General features: G+C 32.6%; 1 protein-coding gene across 2 annotated transcripts; it reads left to right on the top strand.

Moving 5' to 3' along the window:
- Positions 1 to 2,880: 2,880 nt before the first annotated feature.
- Positions 2,881 to 13,366, top strand: LOC117932082 (vesicle-associated protein 1-3). 2 transcript variants are annotated; one of them, XM_034853120.1, is made up of 8 exons: positions 2,881 to 3,062; positions 3,668 to 3,738; positions 3,873 to 3,954; positions 4,368 to 4,483; positions 4,577 to 4,738; positions 4,865 to 4,906; positions 11,133 to 11,210; positions 12,910 to 13,366. In XM_034853120.1, exons 1-8 carry the CDS (start codon positions 3,011 to 3,013, stop codon positions 13,024 to 13,026), a joined length of 720 nt encoding a protein of 239 aa, XP_034709011.1. In that variant the 5' UTR covers positions 2,881 to 3,010; the 3' UTR covers positions 13,027 to 13,366. The 2 variants fall into 2 exon arrangements, with proteins under 2 accessions (XP_034709011.1, XP_034709012.1); XM_034853121.1 differs by lacking the exon at positions 12,910 to 13,366 and adding an exon at positions 12,655 to 12,898.
- Positions 13,367 to 14,230: the final 864 nt, after the last annotated feature.

Here is a 14,230-nt window from a genome sequence, read left to right as displayed (position 1 = left end):
TAGTCGTTGGGGAATAGACCAGTCGAGTGGGGGTCGATCTCTTGATCGGACCTCGACCGGTTGAATAAGCATTCTGGAAAAGAGAGAAGGTTTTTGCACTCTTCAACCGGTTGAGGTGATTTGGTTGACCGGTTTCTCATCCTGTTCAACCAAATGAGCCATTTTTTGCTCAACAACCATAATTTTCAACTTAAAACTTTTTAAACAAGTTTGAAAAACATTTGACACAAGGTTTTAGTTGAAAACATGAAATCATCCAATTTTAAAGGATTTAAAACAAAATTACTTTTGGATGATTTTCATGCGTCAATTAATAATGTAATGCATGAAAGACCTAGTGCACCAACAACCTTACAAAGAATCCTATGAATCTTAGGTCTAGAAAAATACTTTTCTTTGATGTTTTCTTCTTCTTATTGATTTTTTTTTTTACTTGATTTTGTCTTTGTGATTGCCTTTTTGGAAATCATCTTGCCTAATCATACTTGAAATATAATCATTAGTTCCAAACCTTGTTTTGTTATCATCAAAACCGAAATTAATCATCCTTGTTAAATATGCAATCAAGACATGATTGATAGGTGTGAAACTCTTAACAATGTCATATAATGCCACATTTTGCACATAATGCAAATTCTAAAAAGTAAGTCATTGTATTTTCCTATTTAACCCATTTTCTGTTCCATAAGATTGTCATAAATGGCTCAAGTGAGAAATGAGGTATTTGAAGGAACCTAACTCTAAGTTTGGTTCTCAAACCTAACCCTATCCGTCATGGGTCTGGTTAGATTCTTCACCCCGAAATCCCTAATGTCATAACCAACTCAACTATAACCACATTCCCCTTATGACCTATGTTTGTGTTGAATGTTCCTTAATACTAGGAAGTATTCTCCAGGCGGGTAATGACCCTCTTATTTCCAAGTAAGAGGTAAGCTAACCCAACCCTAATCTAAGCAAAAAGGCATGGAGAAGTACAAAACCTTCTTAATATTCCCTAATCGTTCAATGTCTACTGCCTAGTATGGAGTAGCTAGCCAACAATAGTTTAACACCTAGTCTCTTACTTAACCCCAACTTATCCCTACCTAATTCATGGTAGTTGAGATAGTATAAAAATGGCCACCCACTTTTAAAGAAGCTTCCAATTTTATTGTCATACACTGAGAGTTATAGTCACCATCGACCTTTTTATTCTATTTCATTTCCTAAAGCTAAACCCAATACCATTACAATGCTTTCCCTTTTACACTTTCATTCATTCCTACATATACTTGATCATTAGATGGGAAGATTGGATGAATCCCTCGACCTTCCTATATTACAAGTCATTGTATAGTTTAACAAGAAGTTAATTTGCTACACCAACAACTTCCTTAATGAGTTGTTAGTGACTTCAAAGAATTATCTCTTTTGAAAAGCCAACTATGGTCTTTAATTTATTTTAAAAGTCACTAATTACTATTTAAAAAAAATATTCATTATCATTCATCATTGTAAAATTTTTAATCATAACTAATGTAAAGTTATTTGTTCATTCGTAATTACTAGTAACTCTTAAAAGCATGGATGAAATAAGGTTTGCTCGAGTCTTATTTTATCCCAAGCAACATATTACGTTAATTAATAAATAGGTGACATGTTTATTAAAAATATACAATAACAATCAAATAGAAACACTAATTTTTTTATTGAATAAATATATTTTTATTTTCTAAAATTTTAATTTTGTGAAAAATATAGTGATATAATAAGAAAACAATGAAAGTAGAAGTCAACAAAATAGAGTGTAAAAGGAATTATTAAATTTAAACTAGACTTAGGGGTGTTTGATAAAACTTAATACTTAATGACTTAATCTAACTTTAAGTTAAATTATATTTAAGTTGTTGACTTAAAATTTATTACTTAATTTTTACTTTAAGTATTAAGATTATTTGATAAAATTAATTTAAATAATTAAATTAACATACTTATCCTCATAAATTATAACTAAGATAAATGAGATCAAGTAATAATAGAGGTTGTGATGTAGTAAAAGATATTATGAAGCTAAATAAGACAAATACCAGTGAAAAAGTAAAATGAAGATATGAACTTAAAAATAAGTTAATTGATCTTACTTATTACTTAAAGTTATTTTTGACATTAAGTTATACAATTAATTTATTTTATCAAATATACATAATTTACTTAATGCCTTAAATTAAGTTATTAAACCACTTTAAGTGATTAAGTTAATTTACCAAATACTCACTTAAATAAGATATTTTTTCTTTTATTTATTTATTTATTTTATTGATTTTATAAATGTTTTTATAAAATTAAAAATATTTATATATAATATAATATAATTTAAATTTTAAAATATTTTTGCACTTGATATTTTCATTAAAATTTCTTAATACCCTTTTCAAATTATTGGTCATCCAAAGGCTCATGGTTGGCAATTGTACCAATTGCAGATGTATTAATTGCAGAGGAGGCAACTCCACTTGCCCAGCCAGCTCCATATGCCACAATAAATACCTCTGCCAACTTCTTTCTAATTTACCATTCTATCCTTCCAAAATTATCTCTCTTAACATCAACATTATGAAATGAAAGTATATATGAAGGTTCTTTTCGTCATTGAAGTTCCACTAGTCCATCCCAGATCGATCTAAGCGGAACAAACGAGAAATTTAATGAGCCACTCTACAACGACACCAAGTGAGCTGTGAACTTGACAGTCCACTTATCTGCCGTTGGATTTCATGCTCGGTCCACCCAGCTCTGACAATCGTGTCGATCTACGGTGCAAATAAGGACAGCTGTGATAAGGCACGTGAGAGTATATGTTTCCAAGTTTTAAAAATATTTAGCACTGTGTTTCGCTACAACTGTTTCCAGTTTTCTTTATTTTCTGAAAACATTTTTCTTCAGACGAACCCTAAGTGGGTTTTTCCGAAATCAAATTTCGACGAAATATTTTATTTAATTTTACAGTGAAATCTGTTGAATCAGAGTCATGACCACCGGAGATCTCCTCAATATTCATCCTACGGAGCTCAAATTTCCATGTAAGTCCCCTTCTGTTGACCTGATTTCGTGTTTTGTTGGAGAAAAAACTGAGCTAAAGGAAACAAAAAATTTCAGTCTTTTGTTTTATGTTGGTTTGATTTTTTTTTTTATTTTTTTTTATTTTTATGTTGGCCACGGTTGAGTTAGGGTTTTTGTTGTCTGGGGTTCATGGAAAACCCATGTTTCGAAATTTTGTTTTCTTTTATTTTCCTGACTCTTTTCTCAGCAACCAAATGGAGCATTACTTGTTTTAGCACTTCAATTATGGTTAGAGACTAGACGGATAACTTTTCTTTACTTTTTTTTTTTTTTTCCGGTAACAAACTATGAAAATTTAAGATTAGAAATGTAATTTCTTTTATTGCCTATGTTTTCTCAGCTACCAGTTTCCTAAGTCTCTGTCAACCCTATGTTTGTTGCTGAGAAAATGTTGGGAAAAGCAAGGAAAATTAAAATCTTGGTGAAGTACATGTTGTTGATCCATCGAGTTAATATCCTTCTGGTCATTATTTGGCATTAGTTTCTGCTATGTTGATTTTCTTTATTAGAAATTTTAGTGTGTGTTTTTGATTCTGTGATGGGTATTTGGCATGTGATTGTAAAGTTGAATTGAAGAAGCAGAGTTCATGTTCCATGCAATTGACCAACAAGACTGATCAATATGTGGCCTTCAAGGTAGCTTTTATTTTATTTAATTTTTTTTTGTTTTTTAAATGGAGGTTTTGGGGTGGTTGTGCTACATGTTAATCTGATTTATATATGGTTAACTTTCAATACTATGGTGCTCATATTAATATTGTGATTCAAAGGTTAAAACAACAAACCCAAAGAAATATTGTGTTCGACCCAACACCGGTGTTGTCTTGCCAGGAGCCACATGCAATGTTACGGGTAAGCTCTCGATCTTTTCTTATTGTTCTAAGGGGAGGGAGTAGTTTTTTGTTTTTCTCTTTTTGTTCTTTGCTTTCTGGGGCCTTGCATACCACCTATGTAGTTTGGTGTGCCCTTTTGCTAGGCACTGTTAATATATTTCTTTGCTTGCCTATCAAACAAGGAAGTATTTTCTTATTGTAAACATTTGTAATTCTTGTTGTTTTTACCTTTATTTTTTAAAAATAGATCTTGAGTTGCATTTGATGGTTATTTTGAATCTTCTTTTTTCAGCTATTAATCCATGTAATTTTTTTTTTTTAAATTTAAATCCTTGTTGATGTGCTGTATGAATTTCATCTCTTTAGCAATTGTTTCATTTATTTTTATTTAATTTTGATTAACATACTTTCACTATGAATTGGCCTTGGCAGTTACAATGCAAGCCCAGAAAGAAGCACCGCCAGATATGCAATGCAAGGACAAGTTCCTCCTTCAGAGTGTTGTGGCCCCCACGGCTGCAACTGCCAAGGACATAACCACAGAAATGGTGAGATGATCTAATTCCTGCGCTTTCTTTCAGTAGGATTTTGTTTTGGATTTTTTTTCTTGGACTTAGACATCGTGTGAATTGGTTTTGTAGTTTAATAAGGTGGATGGGAAGGTTGTTGAGGAGTTCAAATTGAGGGTGGTTTATATTCCTGCTAATCCTCCCTCACCTGTCCCTGAAGGATCTGAAGAAGGATCTTCTCCCCGGGCATCTGTGCATGAGAATGGGAACCAAAACACTTCATTGTTTTGTACTGTAGGTGCTTCTTCTGGCTGTTTTTGATTACTTGTCTCCCGTTGGTGGAAAATATATCGCGAATTTGGTTTTAACATTGTTCCATACTAAAAAAATTATATTCGTTTTGGGCAATATAAATTTCAGGTAAAAGAATCTCCAGAGGAGGCTAAAGAGGAAGCTTCGGAGGTAAGTTCCTTAGTGCCCCTATTTTTCTTAAAAATTTGCAACTCTGCACATGAAGGCAGATTCCATCATACTAGTTGTGATTAAAATATCATTTTCTAGGAAATTAGTCTAATATTCCTCCATTTTTAATCTGTTTGTGAATGGGGGTCCTTGAATTTCAAATGTATGGTTGAAGGTCCTTTTTTCCTCTTGTACTTAATTTTAAGTTTTATGATCTCTCTCTCTCTCTCTCTCTCTCTCTATATATATATATATATATATATATATATATATCTACTGGGCTATGAGGTTAATGTTGCAGGCTTGTACTGATTGTAGGAAAGCCTACAGTAATTTGAATTTTTTCAATGTCACGAATTGAATAGTGTTAAATCTATTCTGCTTATTCACTGAGTAGTCGATAGGGGTCTAAAGGGTTGGTTAAGGAAGATGAAGCTGTATTTGAACTCATGAAAGCACAATCTGCATGTTAAAACTGAGGAGCTTCACTAAATATTTACAAAATTCAGTTAATTAAAGTTCATTGAGGCCGAAATTCTCTTTCTACTTGTCTTCTTTTGACTATCATCACCTATTTGGTATGATCTTCTTCTTGGATACAAGCTGCTTTGGGGCGATTAAGTTCCTTGTGTTGTTTATTAGTTAACATTCATGCTATTTCCAAAAAAAATTTATTGAATCAGTATTTAGAAAGTGGCACATGTTTGAGTTAGCATGTGAATGTCTTGTCAAGACCAGTTTTGGTCTAGACTCTTTGTGTTGGTCTTTTGTAGAGACCAGTTTGGAGTGCCATCTTAGGTTGTTTTGATATTGCCGTTAAATTAAAAGAGGGTTGGTTGTGAATGAGGTTATTGTTAAGAATTTGGCAATAAAAAGTTAATGATCATTTGTTTATACATTGGAGAAGACTTACTTAGGAATTTCTCAATAAAGCTTTTGTGAATCAATAAATAAATTTACTCAAGTTTTTGTGCTTTTTGTAGTATTAGTAGGTATTTCTATGTGAAGTAGAAACTTAGTGTTTTTTTGAGGGGAAAGTTTCTATCCTTAGGTTAAAATTTTCTGTATATCAGAAAGTTGGAGTCTCCATTTAATCAAAGGAATTCTTTGAGTGTCTTTGTGTTTTTCCTATTTTTATTTTTATTTTTATTTTATTTACTGTGGAAGTTGACATAGGTAGTCAACGCTGAGGTGCACTGTCAGGATGATGATTTAGTGTTGCAGTATTGAAGCAGTGCATAAAAAATGTGGTGTCAAGATTATGAGGATGCTTTTCTTGAGGGCAGAGTGGGGTGAGTGAGGGGAGAGTATGGGTTTGCTTTCAAGCCTCTAACTTTCATGATTTAAAGAGTCATGAAGAGATCTATAAATAGTTTTTCATGTCTCTATGACCTGGTTTGAAGGATCGTGAAGAGCTCTTGATTATTTTACTATTCAGCTTTAAATTAGTTTTATTTTAAAATATTCTTTGAAGCTCCTATATAAAATTTCAATTTACTCTTTCTTCAATCATTTTGATATAGTTTCCTCAAAAGGTTTAACCAACGCTCTATGATAATTTTAGCATTTTTTAATAGGAATAATATGAGTGTTTCCCACAGGCTTCTGAAAATCTTCTCTTATCTTTGATGAAAAGTGTTTTGATGACAAGACGAATGCCTGTCACTTAAAACAGGATATTTATCTTTGTGCAAATTATCCAAAAGATTCCTAGATGTTCAATAAATATATGATGCCCTCAAAGAACCAATGCAACGTATGGCCAACTTAGTCAATGAGACAAGACTTAGTCTGTGTTCTAGCCATGAAGCTAAGACCATTGAGGTGTGTAGTGTTGTAGAATCGAAATGGAGTCCTCAGATACTTTAGGACTCCCAAACCTTACAAAAAATTTGGTAGACCATAAGCAAACTTTGTTAGCAACATTTCAAAATAGTGCCTAATTTTCCCCAACTTCAATATCTTTGCAGTGCCAAATTTGCATTGGGGACTTACCTGGCTACATATTATTTTCCATCTTGCCTTGTGTCATTTTAGCTATCACCATTTGTTGTTTGGTTGTGGGTACATATTACTTGGCCATTGTCCTTTTGTTCTTGATTTTATGAATTAGTGAATTATTTGGCCATGAGTGACTAGGAGAGTAAGGCATTGACAGGGAAATTAATATATATTGGAGGGTTTGGTGGCTTGGGTCCAATAGAGGCCTAAAGTGAAAAGGAGAAGGTTGTAGATGTGGGCCGAGATTCAGTTAGCCCAGTATGCTCACTTTTAAAGCAGATTGCTTAGCCCAAAGTTGAGCTCGGTTGGGTAGGGCCCAATCATTGGGGGTTAGGGTTTGATACCTTCCTTTGGTTGTTTGAGTTGGGCCTCAACAGGCTTAGATGGGTTAAAAGGCCTGATGCCCATGGAAGACTTGAAAAGGGGTGTTGCCTAAGTTGGAGTGGACCACCTTTGTGAAGTCAATGAGGATGATTTTCAAAACCATGTTTCCTTTTCAAACCCATGCAATTTTGTAAGTAGGATGGTTTTCAATGAACAACTTCAACTTATAATGGCCTCCTTTGACTAGTTATGGTAGTCTTCTCATTCTTTTTAGTTGTTTGATCGCTTTGAACACCTTGGACAACAACTATATTCTTATGTAACATAATATCAAAGTGCACAACTATCGGTTTTCTTGAACCTTGGTGTAACAACTTCTTTCTCATCATTAAGGTATATTGTCAAGCATCTTCTAAGTTGAATAAATGAACTACCCTTATGTTGTCTCTAATTGATGCATTTAAGCCTGGAAGGTAACAAGATGTCATTTATTCATTAATCTTGTTTAAACCAAGCTGAATTGAGAGGTTATCAAACTCACAAGTATGTTCTGCAATTAGCATACTTCTTTGTTTAAATGGGTGGAGCTAATCATACAACTCTATGACATAACCCACCCATAATCTATAACATAACCTGCCCATAAGAATTGCTTCTGCATATCTGCTTTCTTGTAATCCCACGTGCTTCTTTTTTAGTTTGCTTGTTTGGCATGTTGCTTTTCAACTCTCTTCCACTGTTAAGGTGCAATGCCCTTCAACTTATGCTTTACAAACACCATTTTCTTTATTCAGCCATAGGCTTCTTCTCAAGGTGGTTCCCCAAACTTGCTTCCCAACCCAAATCATAATGTTCATCATGTATCTTTTGGAAATAATTAGCAACTTTTCCCTGTTCCAATCAAGGTCATGAACTAATTTATCTTCCAGCCCACTTTGCTCTATTTTATTTCTTTGTCTAACATCATTAAAGGTTTTCTTCTACTTCAGAAGTTTCATCCTTATGACTACCTTTCAGTATATCCAAGGAGTTGAGGCTGCCTTTGGGACTCTCCATGTGGGCTTCCATCAATTTGCTCTACTGCAGTATTTGCACAATCTGTGACAAATCCTCAATCATTTGCCTCATCTTTTCTGTTTGTTGGGCTTGGTTTCTGCTTTCATCATGACCTCTACCATTCAAACCATGGTATTGATTTTTTGGGCTCTGATATCAATTTAATGTAGTGAAAAAAATGACAAAGATGTGATAAAGAAAGAATAAAGAACTACTCTTAGAATAAATTCACGAGAGAGTTTCTAAATAATTCTTTTTGTTGAATGAATAATGAATTATTAATTGTCTACAATCTTAGCTAATTGTAGAGTTAATCATAATTCTAAATATAATAGGAAAACGATTATAATCATAATTGAATTGTTCCTTGTAAGAAAAATTGAAATAGAAACCTAAATAAGGTATAAAACTAATAAAAGCCTAATCAGTGTGGAAACCTAAATATATGGAAATCTAATCTAGATGGATTCCTAATTGCTAAACAATTTTATTTTATTACTTCGAGGTGGTTTGACCTTGGTATAAATATAAGGACTCAAGAAAGAGAATCTTACACTGCCCTAGGCTCTATTTGATGTCCAAAAAAAAATGTTGAGGAATAAAATTTTCAACTGCATTTCCAATTGCTGTAGACCTTCTAAGATTCTTCGATCACATTCCTTTCATAAATTCTAATAACAGATGATCCATTTTCCACTCTTTTCTTGTATATAAAAAGTATTTTATTAATTTATTTTATGATGTCGTGGATTATGCTGTTGATCTGGAAAGCTGAACTGGACCCTCTTCCAAAACATTAGTGCATACTCAACAAGGACTAATCATTATAAAAGTGATCATGTGCTAATTTTTTTTGGTGGGGAAGAACATGGAATAACATATTAGTGTAGTTCCCCCAAGTCTAAATGCTTCCCAGTTGGTAATCATGTAATATTAAGTGATCTTTCTATTAAAAAAATCTTGAGCTTCTTCTTAGAGGAGACGATCAGTATAAATATCAAATTAGTATTGAGAAATTTAGGTTACAATCACATATCGATAAAAGAGAGAAGAATAGAGGAGAAGGGGTAGAAGTGTATACATGAATATTCATTTGTTTCCATCCATTATTTCAAAATTATTTAATTATGAAAAAATTGGCAAGAAGTGAATGAACAACTAGTTGTTTACTTATTTACCTTGTTATTGGAGTTACCTTCAGTACCTTTGCATGAAGTGGCAACATTTTGCATTCAGAATAGCAATTTGATGTTGGACTGCCTAAGAAGTTAGCATTGCGACAGGCATTGGGTTGTTTAAAGACACAAGTGTGTTAGATTCTCTATCCCTTTATATATATATATATATAGATATATATAACTTTAATTTTTTTTCTTCTATGGGAAGAAACTGTTGTCAGTTTTGGAAGATAGTTCTTAATGCAAGACCCAAAAAATGCCAGCAGTATAAAAGTTTTTTCTTTGTTGTATAATGAGATAAGAGATTAAAGGAGACAAAAGAAAATGAAAGAAAAGGGAGTCCTTGACAATCACACCAAGGCTCCTAGGCATATATTCTAAAACTTTTATTAAAATTCTACTTCTCTGCTTTGAAAGACTACATAGGTAGGTATAGGCTTTTTCTCTTAATAGGACAATGGAAGAGATATATAGGAAATAAATATTGTTCAGAAACAAAAAGAGGAACTTAGCGAATGTGAACCACTACCTAAGTAACAAATTTAGCGAATGACTGAACCTAAACTAACTATGGTAAGTCCTAAGAGGAACTTAGAATCATCATTGGTATCCCAAATTAAGGCTTGGGCATTGATACCTGCTTTTCCCCTTCAAAGAAAATTTCCAGCCATGTTCCCCATCAGTTGCTTTATGCCTGTTTTGGTTGGAGTGAAATAGAAGTTGCTTTGAGGGAATGGAACAATTGGATGTGATGTTGACAAATCTCTTTACAAAAATGTTGTTCTCTTGGTTAAAATGTTGATATAAACTATAACTTCGCCTCCATGCTTGGACTTCTTCAATTTTTTGGGGAGGGGTTTAGTTGATTAAGTATTGTGCCTTTTGCACATTTTATGTACTCCTCATGTTCATGGATTGGGCCCCTTTTTTGTTGGGCATTCTTTAATGTAGGTTTCTTTATTTGCCTATAAAAAAAGAAAGAAAAAAATTCGTTTCTGCCAAATACCTGGTCGTTTTGAGTCTTTCTTTCTGTCTGCTTGCATTTCCATTCAAGTTACTTTTGTGAGTGGATCCTTTCTTCCCTTTGTAATCCTTCCTAGTTACTTTGATTCTATAACTTGATGCAAATGATATGACTGGACAATTTAGTGCAGCAACCATTAGGATGTATGGAAATATTGTCACAAAAAGTTTTAGTTTAGATCTAATTGATGTAGGAAAATATGCCTACAAAGTGGTCCTTGACTAGTCTGTGGCTTGTTTTCTCCTTAAATTAAGGGATGGACTTTGATCACTATGGTGGCATGAAAGCTTCAGTTCTTGCAGCAATTTCATCCAAGATTTTCTTTAGGGTGGGTTATCTATTTGGTGCAGCAAGTGGACATGTGCACATGTCCATATTGGTGTATGTTTGATTTTGAAATTCTAGCACTTGGAAGTTGGATGACAATGTCGTGTCTTGTAAATTGTAATTACCAAAAAAGTTAAACGAGTATAAATGCAATCAAGTAACCAATTCCACAGTTGGTAATTGTGTAGTTCTTCACCAAAGTGGAAAATATTTTAATGAACTGCCAACTTGAGCAGTTAATAGTTCTACACCTAAACAGCAATTTATTCTCTTAACTACATAGCATATAGTAATTTTCTAATAAATTCTTATTCAGGCATGGTCAATGGTTACCAAGTTGACTGAGGAGAGGGCTTCTGCCCTTCAACAAAATCAGAAGCTTCGTCAGGAGTTGGTATGTTCAAAAGTGCTTATTGACTGATTATGATTTTTCATTGTTTGAACTTGTTCATTTTGCTGCTGTGTGTATTTTTTTGCTCTATTGTATATTTCTGTGAATTTTAGCTATAATTTTTAGTTCCAAATTCCAATACATACACACCCACACACACTTATATATGTTGTTCATATGTATTTGTTTATGTGTCACCTTCAAAGTTTCAGCTTCCTATGTTTGTCATCATTTCCTCCACCCACTAAAAAAAAAAGAAAGAAAAAAGGTGTAAAAGTAAATAGTAAGCAAAACTTTTTATTCCTCATAATTGTCAATATCAATATTCATATCATTCAAATCATTCAATTGACAATTCCTCAATATTTATTATAAGAACAAATTTACTTAATTTTCAACATATCATGTGTGCCTTTGGCGAGAGTATATTTTTCATGTAGGATTAATTACCTCTTTATTTTCCTTTTATGATCAAATTTTGACCTTAAAAGTACATTTCAAATGATTAATACAATAATTCTTTAAGAATTTTCTTTTATGTAAAATTTGATTTTACTTAGAAACTATGCAAAATAGTTAAAGGTGTATGTATTGTTGTATTGCATATTGTATTATATATCATATATGTATTATAAGATACACTGAAGATATACACTAGTGATATGCATCGAATTATATAAAAAATATATTTATCATTCTCGTGTATTTTAAGTTTTTAACAACCATGACCTAAAGGAATTTCAACTGATCTTGTCTTAGACAATGGTCATAAACTTGGTTGCACTTCTTTTTGGTTTGGCACCTAGTCAAAACTGAGCCAACCTGAGACAGTTCTCACTTTTGACTTGTTGAGTATCAGAAGTGAATGATCCCAGCTTATGTAGCTTTGTGGTTGGCTTGGATATTTCCAGTCATAACCTCATTTTTTTGCATGGAAAATTTTGAATGTAGGAGGAAGGAAAGATTTTTCATGTGTCCTCTGTTAGTGAGTGTTCTGCAAACAGCTTGAGCCAAAGCTCTATGATCACCATTTGTTTTTTCTTGTTTGTAAATCTTGTTAGTGCTTTGTCGATTCACTTTTCTTTTTCAGATAGAGAAGTTCTTTTAATTCAAGGGGGGAGGGAGAAAGAAATATTCTAGTATAAGAATTTTTACTAGTGATGTTATAAACATAACACTTCCAATTTGCATAGCAATTTAATAGATTTAATAGAAATTCTGTAAGATTTTATAGAATAAGTAACATTAAATGTTAAGAATAAGATTTTAGCTGTTGTATATTTGACATTGAATCCAACCTACAAATAAGAAGTAACATTAAAATGATGGAAAAAACAGATAGAGCTGCCTTCTTCTGTTCAAGTAATGTCATGATCTACTTCCCCTGGTGGAGAATATAATTAAAGCTTCAAATTGGCTGCTAACCTGCACCCTTCATTTTCTCCAGTTGGGATGAAAGCATTGGAACACCATACTGGTAGTCTGGCAATCTGTCTGATGCCAAAATGAAAGGAAATTGGTTCTAAGTAAAAAGTTCTATTTTACTGGTTTCCATACAAGATTGAAGTAGATGATGGGCACAACATCACATTAACATGCCTGTTGATCCCCTACATCCTTTCTAGTGAATATCGATGGTGATTTGTTTGTTTCTGTTCACTTTGGATGTAACCTGTCACGATGACATTTTTCTGTCGAACAGGAGCTGGTGAGAAAAGAAATCAGCAAAAGTCGAGCTGGTGGTATCTCCTTATTTTTTGTCGTTGTGCTGGTTGGTCTCATTGGTATCCTGCTCGGCTATTTTGTTAAGAGGACGTAAAAGCTATCAGGGTCAAAAAAGCGATCTACAAAATGTTGCTTGGATGATGCCAGTATCAATGGTTATGGTCTTCCAAAATTTTCAGTACTTTTTTTTTTGGGAACATTCAATCTCTAGTGTAAAAAAAGATGTTGGTAGTCCATTATGTATTATTGACATTGGAATGATTGATTTCTGAGTTTGAATAGGGCTTTTCTCGGGTTAGAGTCACTATATTTGCAGTGATTGTGGTGTTGATGAACTGAAGCTCATGTGAAAGAAACATGTTGCCTAGGGCTGGATTGGTTTGAACTCGAAGTATTCCCTCCCTAACGTATGGAATGGACTGGTTAAGAATCAACTTCTCTCTCCCTTGATCGCTCTATATGCTTAGGTTAAATTTTCATTTCCTACCCTCTATTTTCTTATACCTTTTCCAGTGTAAATTCTTGCATAATAATCTTCCAGTGGAAGCATATATATATATATATATATATATATATATATATATATATATATATATATATATATATATTTTCCGGGAGAAATGCCTGGCTTGCCTGTGGAGATTGTAGATTTGAGTTTGGTTGTCAGGGAGAAAGAGCTCACTTTTTTGGATGGGTTAACCCGACCGATTTATCTTGTACTTAATCGGATAGGTTTGAACAATCATTTTCAATATTCGAATTAGGTTTAAGTTGACTTTTTAACAAAATTTGGGTTGGGTTGAAGTTAAAATTCAGATCATCCAAGTCTAATCCAAATACGATTTAATGTTTTTATAATAGATATTATTATTATTTTTTAATATCAAATTATATTATATTATATATTTTTTATGTTTTTAAAAAAATATATAAATTTATGTTTATTCTTGAAATTATAATCTATTTAGTATTTAAATTTTAATATAAATATATTAAAAATAGTCTTTTAAAAAAATATAATAAATAAATTTTAAATTATATAACTCAAATAATTTAAACTTAATCCCATCAACTTAAATCTAATTTAAATAATCTAAATTTAATTTGAGGTTTAAAAAATAAGGTAAGATTCGACTTGGTTGCATATTGGATTGGGCGATCAACCCTTGCTGCCTTCTTTTAATCAAATAACCCTTTAACATTTTATGCGCCGAAAAATAGAAATGGTAAAAGTTCATGTTAGATGACATTTTTATTGGAAGATGTACTTCCTTTTCCCCTCAATTCAGTGGGTGTGG

Source organism: Vitis riparia, chromosome 15, assembly GCF_004353265.1.
Source record: "Vitis riparia cultivar Riparia Gloire de Montpellier isolate 1030 chromosome 15, EGFV_Vit.rip_1.0, whole genome shotgun sequence".
NCBI lineage: Eukaryota > Viridiplantae > Streptophyta > Magnoliopsida > Vitales > Vitaceae > Vitis > Vitis riparia.
This window is presented reverse-complemented; position numbering and strand designations above follow the sequence as displayed.

Bases quoted from the DNA above. Each gene is read 5' to 3' on its own strand.
- LOC117932082 (XM_034853120.1), top strand. From the start codon at position 3,011: ATGACCACCGGAGATCTCCTCAATATTCATCCTACGGAGCTCAAATTT. The intron at 3,739-3,872 runs GTAGCTTTTATT...TGTGATTCAAAG, and splicing joins ATCAATATGTGGCCTTCAAG to GTTAAAACAACAAACCCAAA. The intron at 11,211-12,909 runs GTATGTTCAAAA...TCTGTCGAACAG, and splicing joins AGAAGCTTCGTCAGGAGTTG to GAGCTGGTGAGAAAAGAAAT.